The 10655-nt window shown below is 39.7% G+C and overlaps 2 protein-coding genes across 4 annotated transcripts in view; one reads left to right on the top strand and one right to left on the bottom strand.

The window, feature by feature from the left end:
- Positions 1-640: 640 nt before the first annotated feature.
- On the bottom strand, positions 641-5274 carry MRPS18C (mitochondrial ribosomal protein S18C). 3 transcript variants are annotated; one of them, XM_068975011.1, is made up of 5 exons: positions 5169-5274; positions 4364-4416; positions 1307-1364; positions 802-861; positions 641-717 (listed from the first exon to the last, which is right to left on the bottom strand). In XM_068975011.1, exons 1-5 carry the CDS (start codon positions 5266-5268, stop codon positions 641-643), a joined length of 348 nt encoding a protein of 115 aa, XP_068831112.1. In that variant the 5' UTR covers positions 5269-5274. The 3 variants fall into 3 exon arrangements, with proteins under 3 accessions (XP_068831112.1, XP_068831111.1, XP_068831113.1); XM_068975010.1 differs by lacking the exon at positions 1307-1364 and adding an exon at positions 2375-2458 and having other exon boundaries at positions 705-861; XM_068975012.1 differs by lacking the exon at positions 1307-1364 and having other exon boundaries at positions 705-861.
- A 412-nt stretch (positions 5275-5686) lies between these two features.
- The window catches only part of HELQ (helicase, POLQ like), a 40743-nt gene continuing 35774 nt past the window's right edge, over positions 5687-10655 (top strand). Inside the window, exons 1-2 of the mRNA XM_068974979.1 lie at positions 5687-5950; positions 7084-7798. Of these exons, the coding sequence (XP_068831080.1) occupies positions 5687-5950; positions 7084-7798 (979 nt within the window). The remainder of the gene's footprint in view (positions 5951-7083; positions 7799-10655) is intronic.

Genomic DNA, 10655 nt, shown 5'->3' with positions numbered 1-10655 from the left:
CCCAGAGCTGAGTGTTGGGTCCACTGTCAATCCCCAAGTGACATCTCTGCAGAGAGAAGACGCCTGGTCCTAATCAAGCTTACTTACCTGCTTGTTAGGAAGTCTTTGACAATTTCAAATCTACACCCTGTCCTGTGGGATTTGTACATTACATAAGCATTCCACTGTCCTGCACCCATACTCTACAATCCTGTTTACAACACAGAATCTGGGCATAAAGTCAAGTTCCAGTACAAGTCAGCCCTGCCGTGTTTGTAGTGTGTTGAATGAACTGTTTGGGAGGGCCAGATTTAGGTGAAGACCCCACAGTAACAATTTTTAAAATATGTGTATGTTAAATGTAACAAGTGTTAACATTTTAAAATATATGTGTGTGTAAATGTGACAAGTATTAACATTTTAAATAATCTGATTACCCTAGTGAACATTCTGATATGAAGAGGAAGCTTCACTCCTGAAACACTTTCCTCATGATTCCAAATTACTATAAGAATTAAAAACTTAATACTTTATAGTTTCACAAGATTTAGCCTGTTAGTTTTTCTACTCAGTGGTTATTAAATCTTATAGTTTGAGCCAGTATTAGCACCATACAACCACTTATTGCAAAATACGTTTATTGACAATAACTTTATATAATTTACTCCCTATATTTGATGTTACAAACTTTAGGGTCTTTGAGATAGGCAGGATCCTTGTAGGTAACTGGCATAAACCCTGTGAAGAGAGAATGAAAGTTCTTCACAAAAGACAATGAGCAAAATCTTGTTTAGCATAATTCAGTGTTTTGGATGCTCTTACCCAATATTTGAGCTCTCTTAATTGCTTTTGTGATTTCTTTTTGTTTCTTCCCACAAAGACCTATGAAAGAAAATACTTTCTTATTCATAAAAAAATACCAATATTCAAAATGCATGGCAATTATGTCACAGAAGGGCTGGAAAACTGTATAGAGCCTGAGAGTATCTTGGGCTTTGTGGGCTGCAGTCTCTGTCATCATTAATTCTGCTCTTGTAGCTCAGACTTGTGGAAACTTAGCTATTTAGCAGGTGGCAGATCTGATTTGGCCTGTAGGCAATAGGCCCCTAGTTTCTCTACATGTTGTCACCCTATAGTTAACTGAGTATAAGAAGATATGCAAAATAATTACCCTTTTGGCCTCAGAAGAGACTTTCTCAAAGTACACATAGTTTTTGGTCTAATAGTAATTTGTGGCAATATTTGAAAATCTGCCAGTTTTTTTTTTTTTTTAATAACAGAAGTAGGCTTATCTACATTTAAGTTGCTGTAATAGAAAACAAAATACCTGTTATGTGCCTTCCATAAATGCATCCAGTAAATGGAGAAATAAACTGGGATAAAAGCTGGTTTGAGTTGTATTTGGAAAGGAAAAAAATTTTATGTTAATACACTTGTTATTCAATCTTGTATAAATTTCAAAACACCTTATATCACCTTCAAGCTATAAAAGGCTTATTAATAAATTTTAGACCAACTTCAAACATATGAATAAAAACACTGAATTATGTTCATTCTATTAACAGATCATCTTTAAAATAACCAAAGTAATTGTGAAAGTTAATATCTCTTCCCCAGTGTGTCAAAAAAAATCTATACAACAGATTAATGAGCATGTTCTTTCAGTGCTAAAGCTGTTTTCTTCACTTTTCCACAGATAACTTTTCTAAAGCACTGCTGCTTATACCAAGGTACAGAACATTCCAACTGTTATGATAGACTATCCCATAATATCAGACTACAGTGAGGTCTTCAAGATGTACAGGTGTATCAGGCCATTTGCTGTTACTTATGTTTTATTAATCCGAATACTTGCATTTTACAGTTTCTTGGGTTTTCTCCCACCAAAGAAGCTATCACTGTATACGACTGTCAGTATACTTAACTCCGATACCATCTTCTCCCCCAAATTTGCCACTTTTATTTTTTTTTTTTTTCCAAATTTGCCACTCTTAATCTGCTGAGCACTCGACAACAGATAAAATGAATTCAAAATAGTGATACTGGTGGTGAGGTACAGATATCAACTTCAACAGAGGAGCTTTTCCCTAACTACTCAACTCCACCGACTTAGAATCACTGCCACAGGGAGCTACTGTTAAGAGGTTTGGGGCAAAGTAAAAAACAAGAAACACTGAGATGATTAAGAGTAAAGGAAGGACAGCCCAGAGGTTCCAATTTGAATAAAACACATGCCTTATACATGCAAGTATAACCAGATTTGAAGTTTTGAAGCTGCTGAAACAGTCACCCCTACACAAAGCCCATTATAAAAACTGACTTGGTTCTCTACTGTATTAATAAAAGAGCAAAAGTCCCAAATCAAGTATCACAGTGAAGTAAAACCAGATCTCACCTGTACATTCTTATAATCTACACGTTTTTCACACAAGATACATTTTTTCAGAGGCTCCTTATAAGGATTTTCCATTGGAATAGGCTAGCATAAAGAAAAAAACAAAAATCTGATAATGTTTTTTGTGTTAACTTTGAATCAAAAAATCTTAGGGTACCACATTTAAATCTCTCCAAGGGATTAGTTGTACCTTTCTTACTGTTAAAATGAATAAATAACAGTCTGGCTTACAAAAGAAAAACAGTTATTTCTGAAAAATACCATTTTAAAGTTTGAGTGTACTCATATATTTTGTACAAGTTTTAGTTTGGCTAAGGAGGGATTAATTGATGGAGGACGAATCTGTGAAAAATACAATCTTTGGGGGGAAAAGGGTTTATAGGAGGAAAAAAAATAAAATCTTCAGTAAGTGATTAAAAATGCTCTGCTCAGATTGTTAGGTGACTAAAAAGTCTTATACTTAAAAACAGCACAACAAATAAGATATGCAATTCTTAAACAGTATAATCTCTGAATCCACTCCTATATTTCTCCAGATGTTTTACTGATATTTTTGTGTTACAAAAAGACAGTGCCCCCATGTGTGTGCTAAGTTACTTCAATCGTGTCCAACTCCTTATGACCCATCGACTGTAGTCCGCCAGGCTCCTCTGCCCATGGGATTCTCCACGCAAGAATACTGGAGTGGGTTGCCATTTCCTCCCCCAGCGGATCTTCCCGGCCCAGGGACTAAACCCACGTCTCCTTATGTCTCCCGCACTGGCAGGAGGGTTCTTTACCTCTGTCAACCAGCCCCAGTGTCTCCACAGCTTACTGTAACACTACGCAGGTTTATTGTTTTTCTTTACTACAATTTTATAGTAGTATAAAATTGTTTTATAACAATTTAAAAGTCCTGGACTGTTTTATAAGTTTGTGTCAGCCTTTTTGGTTTTTCTTTGTTCACTACTGCTTCTAAAGCTTCCATCACAAGACCTCCGTCCTAAAATCACTTTAGGTGTCTCCAGTATACAGCTTCTGAATCTAGAAATGGCTTTGAAGTCTTGAACCCCTGTAGTTGTACTCAAAACTTCAAATAAATGGGGCTTTGTGCCTTTTTCTGAGGAACCCTTAGCTTTCATGAGTCTCACTGGGATTTAAGGACCTAAAGAGAAGCTCTGGTAACTTCATTTACTCTCTTGACTATGGTGTGAGTTAGATGACCAAGATGGATGCTCAAAGGGACTAGAGGAGTTCTTTGATATCTTCTAATTCCTCAAATGTTCCTAATTCAACTTACATTCAACTCACGTGTAATGACTATTCCTTCTCTATGTGTTTTATGTGGTCTGCTGCTGCTGCTGCTGCTAAGTCGCTTCAGTCGTGTCCAACACTGTGCAACCCCATAGACGGCAGCCCACCAGGCTCCCCCGTCCCTGGGATTCTCCAGGCAAAAATACTGGAGTGGGTTGCCATTTCCTTCTCCTTTATGTGGTCTAACTAGTATCAAATTGTCTTTGTATGTAGCAAGAAAAGCTATACTGCCTAAATTCAATACTAGTACTTGAAATCCATAAAAAACATACATCTACAGTTTAGAAGAAACTAATGTCCTGACATAAACCTTTAATGACTAAGATAAAAATAGAATTGAATTTGAAATGAGGACAGGGAGTCAAGGTATGGGTAAACTTTGTACAACCCTTTTGTTGGACTTCCTGCAATTACAGCATGCATCAAAACTACCTTTTAAAATTCCCAAAGCACATATCTAGAAAGAAAAATACGGTGTTACAGAAGTCATGCTTCTTGCTAACAATCTAGGAATTCTCTTACTTCAAAGTTCACTTAAGTGACTACTCATCAATAAATTACAATTTTCAAACTCAGATTAATGATTATCATTTTGATTGTCTTTGTCCTTCAGCTGAACTCTGTTCAAAACAGCTAAGACATAATCTGGTCTTAGTTGCAAATATCTTATTAAAAGGAAGAAAAAAAAATTCTTACCAGGTCCTCACTGCTGGTTACCTGTTTATATTGTGAACAACTTCTCCACAGCACTGCAATTAAAAAGAAACAGCAACAAAGTATTTTTTGTTAGCTCAGCATCTAAGGAAAGATTGTGTTTCTGTTGAGGCAAGATGAACTAAGGGACACAATGTAAAAGGTTTATATTCATTATTACTAACCGTAAAATAAAGGGCCTTTAGGTTTGAGGCAGTGGTGGACTTAGGATAAAAATGCTTTCTGGGGCGTTGGGAAAAGGGCATATATACCCCTAGCCATACAGCCTCTCACCTGTTCTTGAAATTTATTTCCCCTTCTCTCCGTGGGTAAGGACAGATTTTAATGCAAACTGAAAGGCATTGTCATACCAAAGGGAAAATGAAAACAGACTACAAAAAAAGCACAAAGCAGATAAAAGTGCAGAAGTGATAGATTCCGTGGCCTATGTCACACTTTCGCCCTGATCTGGGGCCCTAGGATATCTGCGATTTGCTCCTAGGTGACTCTGAAAATGCTCCTTCCTTACCAAGTCTACCTGAAAATCTTGGGGGAGTCCCTGCCTCTTTTTGAGAATCGCTCCTCGTACGTTAAAACACTGTACTGGACGACATCTCACGCCCTCTTCAGCTTTAAAATACTAGTCATTTAAAATAGGGGCCATTACAGATGCCCACTTCTTTTGGAGAAATAATCGCCTAAACACCTGCGTCCTTTAGCTAACAGCGACGACTCCAACGACCTAACTAGACCTAAATCAATGGCTGCAATGCTACAAAAAAGCAAGCATAGGATATGGAGACTTTACCTGCACAAGTCCCGGGATTTGTGAGGCAGACAAAAGCCGTTGGGAAACGCGTAAACTTTCTCTTCCCTAGCCCACCGAAAAGAGCTACCACGGCAGCCATAGTTCCTCGCTCCTCCCTTTCCTTTCCTGTTTCCAAAAACGTCCTGACAAGTCCCTTCCGCTCTACTTCCCCTAGAGGCCCGCGGACTCGGTTCAAAGGTTCCGCAGTTTGCCGGTGGGGTTTTCAATACGCCTGCGCAGTACCTTCCCTTTCTCCTCCGCCCGCCCCCTTCCCCGCCCCCCACCGCTTGCCGAGCCGCCCCCCAGCACACTTAAAGATTGGATGAGGAGAGGGCGGGCTCCCAGATCTGTGCCTCCGCTTCCGTTCTCAAAGCCGTCCTTCCCCAAGGTGGATGGAGAGGGGAGCGCAGCTTCCACCTGTTGCTACCCTCCCCTTGTTGCTGCACTTACCCCTCCACTAGGGGGTTGGCGGCTGGGTCACGGGGAAAGAAGTTGGGGCTGGGCCCTCAGGCCCTGCCATGGACGAAGGTGGTTCCCGCATCCGCAGGCGGGTGTCCGTCCGCAAAAGAAACCGTCCTAGTCTAGAGAGCGTTTTTGCCGCCTCCCCCGCGACCGAGCTTAAACACCGCGATGAGGAGAAGGAGGACGAGGAGATGGTGGCCGGGAGCCGGCGGCGGAAAACCGTGGACGTGCAGCCGGTCGAGGTACAGCTCCATCACCTCTCAGATTGCCCTGAGTTCCTCGTTCTATTTCCCACCTTTGGAGTGATGATACATACCCAGGTCCCCACTGCGCATGCTCACTGAAAGGCGGGGAATTTGAAACTCCCTAGTCTGGCCGTTCCCGTCTCAGGTGCAATCAATTGACAGGTCATCTACTAGCCTTCTTGGGCTTACCTCATCTTTGTTATCGCTGTTAATCCTCACTATTAGCCCCCGTAGATATATATAATTGTGAAACAGACCTTGAGACATAAAAGGAATGGCATGACACAAAGTCCTATACTTCCAAGTTTTTGCTTCTCCTTGTACTAAAAGTATCCAGACCTGTTATGGGCTTTGTTAAGCTATTTGCTTTATCCAGGTTTTACAAGAGAAATTAGACCGAGAAGTTAAGAAACTACACTTCCTATTCCAAATCTTGTGTTCTTAACCCCTTCACTTTGTTGCTACCCCCAAATTATATCTCTTCTGTTTATAGACTGTCCCAAGTCAGACTTTCCATTTCAATTCTATTCTAAGAACAATCTTCTTGGAGTGCCCAGTGACACAAGCATGATTTTATTGCAGGCCAGTATGGCACCCCATTCCAGTACTCTTGCCTGGAAAATCCCATGGATGGAGGAGCCTGGTGGGCTGCATTCTATGGGGTCGCCAGAGTCGGACATGAATGGGCGCTTTCGCTTTCACTTTTCACTTTCATGCATTGGAGAGGGAAATGGCAACCCACTCAGTGTTCTTGCCTGGAGAATCCCAGGGACGGGGGAGCCTGGTGGGCTGCCGTCTATGGGGTCGCACAGAGTCGGACACGACTGAAGTGACTTAGCAGCAGTAGCAGTGTCTGCAGATGGGACGGGAAACAGTACTGCGGTTATCAGAAACTCCTAGTGAGATGATATCCCTCCCAGTACATGGCCGTTGGTCTTGCTACCATTTTAAAGGATTTAACGGTCGCCTAAGAATTAGGGTCCCAGCATCACTAGGGGTACAGTTGATGTCAGTCACTTAACGTCTCTGGGCTTCCGTATCTCCATCTGTAAAATGGAACGATAGTATCTATTTTATAGGATTATTTACATTTAGGTCTATGATCCATATGTGACCATACAATTATATACCTAGGAGAGCTTTCAGCTGAAACTTTTATTCTTAATGAAGCTGGACTCCACGATAAATCTTTTTTGTTTTCTTTCCAGATTATTGACAGTGAAGAGGACATGTTTGGTGACTATGATAGCTTTGCTGAGAACTCTTTTTTAGCTCAAGTTGATGACCTGGAACAAAAGTATTTGCAACTTCCTGAACATAGGAACCATGCTACAGACCATGCCACTGAAGATCTTTGTTCAGAAAGCGATAAACAGAACACACTGAACGTTACTGCTGTAGGTGACTGTACAGAATTAAATATAGATGACCACACAGAGAACGAGAGCAGGCATGAAGATGTCTCTATTGAACCTGAAGCTGATATTTTGTATGATGTACCTTCTTCTCAGGTTTTATTCTTTGAAAATTTGCATAACTCTTCCAGTGATTTGGGTGGTCCATCTACTGAAGAAAAGGATTGGAACTCATCCTGTCCTAAGACTGTGAATGAGGAATTGCTGGTTAATAGCAGAGAGCAGCCCCAGCAGACTGTTGAATCCTCTTCTAAAATCAGAACTAGTTCAGATGCAAATAGAAAAAGTCTGAAAGATCATCTCAAAAGTACTATGACTGGAAATGCCAAAGCCCAAACACCAATATTTTCTAGGACTAAACAGCTCAAAGAGACTCTCCTATCTGAAGAAATTAATGTTGCTAAGAAAACAATTGAGTCATCATCAGATGACCTTGGTCCTTTCTATTCATTACCCAGCAAAGTGAGAGATCTTTATGTTCAGTTCAAGGGAATTGAAAAATTATATGGTAATGTTTTTTTGCTGGAATGAAAAAACATTTACCCTCATTACCATAATATTGGTGCAAATCAGTAGAAAAAAGATGCGTCCATGGTCCTATTTCTCACCTTAAATCAAAAACTCGTCCTCTCAGCTTTCCATCCGTATCCTGCTGCTGTTGAACTTCTTTTCTTCCCTTCGTGGCCACACTGCTCCAACCTGTTATCCTTGCTGTCTCCTTTTCCTCGCCTCAGATAATTCCCAGCCCATTCTACGTCTGGGTTTTGTGTTGTCCCTTATTATATAATGACTGGGGTGTAAACCCAGTGAGACTTTAGTTCTTCCCTGACTTCTCAGTTGCTTACCTAACACAACTGACCAGACCCTTCCTGAAACACCCATTTTTTGACATTCCACTCCTGGTTTTTTTTTTTTCTAATTAGCTGGCTGCTCCTCAGTCTTCTTAGCTTCCTTGGCTGACTGTTACTTTGCTACCAAAACTTAGTTGCTGAAATTCCTTTGACTACTCATGTCTTGAGTGAGTCAGTATTGATATCATTAATTAAAAATAAACGTCTTTAAAGACAGCTTAGGTTAGGATTTAAATGCAGAGAAGTAGTAGTAATAATAGCTGATTTGTCTTGTAATGTTTTTGCAAAAACCCTGGCTCCTTGCATATTTTCAAATATGTGTCATTTTAAACAAAGAAAGGACACTTGCTGCCATCCTGAAAGAGCATCCTATCAACAAGTCACTTCATAATTACTTCTGAAACTCCTAAGTTAGCATCATGACCCACCTGAAAACACAGGTTCTTATCTCGGGGGAGGACATTGAGGTTGGAGAAGTAGGACTACAGGAAACAAAGTCTAATTCAAGGTTTTGCAAGAGTCTAACAAACTAAATTGTGAGGTTTGCAGTTCAGGAGCTAAAGGTGTGTATGTTACTTTTCTGCCCTCTACCTTTTTTTCCCAGCACCTTGTTCTATGTTTCATCTGCATCTCCTGCCCTCAGGACAAGACTCTTATCTAACTTATCTTTTTCTTTTTTAAAAAGAGTTCTTATTTATTTATTTTTGGCTGCACTGGGTCTTCTTTGCTGAGCGCGGCTATCTCTAGTTGCAGTGAGCGGGGGCTACCCCCTAGTTGCGGTGTGCAGGCTTCTCGTTGCAGTGGCTTCTCTTGTTGCAGAGCGCAGGCCCTAGGGTCCATGGGCTCAGTAGTTGCGGCTCCCGGGCTCTGGAGCACAGGCTCGGGAGTTGGGCACGTGGGCTTAGTTGTCGCACGACATGTGGGATCTTGGGGATTGTCAAGCAGCAACCTGATGATGAGTTCTGGCACTGTCCCTTGACCGCAAGTTTTGTACTCTGAGCCTTAGTTCCTGATCTGTTAAAAGGGGATAATAATTTTTTTGCTGCTTATATTGTGTTAAGAACTTGCCAAGTTAGACTTTGGTTATGACTGTCAGTAATCATATATTGTTTGCTTTAAAGTAAGAACTTTAGGAAATACTTTTTAAAATATCAATATTTGTAAATCTGATGACGGTATGACCAATTTAAAACATTAATATGTGTGTTACTTTTCACTAAGCTAAAACAATGCTTCTCAAAGTGCAGTTCCTAACTGCAGCATCAGCACCACCTGGAAATCTGTTGAAATACACATTCCCAGGTCCCACCACAGCCCTCCTGAGTTGGCACCTTGGTCTGGGATCTGGCATTCTGCTCAGATAAGCCCTCCTGGTCCTGATCTGCAGAAAGTTTGAGAGCTCCTGAGAGGGAGAACTTCAGCCTTATACAGTACTGTTGTTTTTGCCTTTTAGGCATAGAATTACATTCTTAGTGTTTTATAAAAATATTGGGAACTAAATGTAATTTTTTTTAGTATGTGAAGATAAATGTTATTTCTAAATATTTATTATTTTGGTCATTTTATACTTTAAAACCCTTGAGTTGGATAAAATATGGACATGTAGTTTCACATAAACATCTGCAGTTTGATAACTAATGGGTGATACTAACCTAAAGTATTTTCTAATATTTAGGTATTAAATACTCAGTGTATTTAAATATTTTTGAAAATTTTTTGTCAAAGCATAGTTGATTTACAACATTATAGCAGCTGTGGAAAAACCCAAATGAACTTTGCAGCCTACTCAACATGTTAGTTTCAGGTATACAACATAGTGATTCAATATTGTTACAGCTTATATACTCCATTTAAAGTTATTACAAAATAATGGCTATTATTTCCCTGTACTGTAAAATCCTAAAATACTTTTAAAGTAAAAAATACATAATCATTTGCATATATTTCAGGCTGCAAATAATTAGTTCATATGATTGTGTAATAATTCAGTCTTTACCCTGTTATTGGCTCTTTGTTATATAAACAATGCTATGGTGAACATCTTGCACATAACCTTTACACGTGCACTTGCTTTTTATTTCTGTCAGTGTAGAGTTCTATAAGCAATACTGCTAGATCAAAGGCAGCATGCAGTTTTACGTTTATTGCTGATAGAGTGCTTCCCAAAAAGACTGTAGCAGTTTATACTTTGATCAGCCACACACAAAAGTGCCTATTTGTTCCTGCTCTAGTCACCTCTGTATTTTACACGTGGGGGGCTTTTTGTTTAGGTAGTTATTTAGTGCTCTTTATTGGATTATTTCTTTTGCCAAGCTGATAGGTAACAGTAGAGCATCTTTCCATATATTTATAAACCACCTGCACTTCTCCATGCTGTGAAATGTCTTATCATATCTTTTGCCCATTTTTCTAGAGGTAAATATAATGCACATTTTGAAGACTTTTGATGATCCACATTGTCCACTTTTCCTACAAAGTACTTATACTAGTTTTCACATTTTATTTTGGATCTAA

Source organism: Capricornis sumatraensis, chromosome 7 (assembly GCF_032405125.1).
Source record: "Capricornis sumatraensis isolate serow.1 chromosome 7, serow.2, whole genome shotgun sequence".
Classification (NCBI taxonomy): domain Eukaryota; kingdom Metazoa; phylum Chordata; class Mammalia; order Artiodactyla; family Bovidae; genus Capricornis; species Capricornis sumatraensis.
This window is presented reverse-complemented; position numbering and strand designations above follow the sequence as displayed.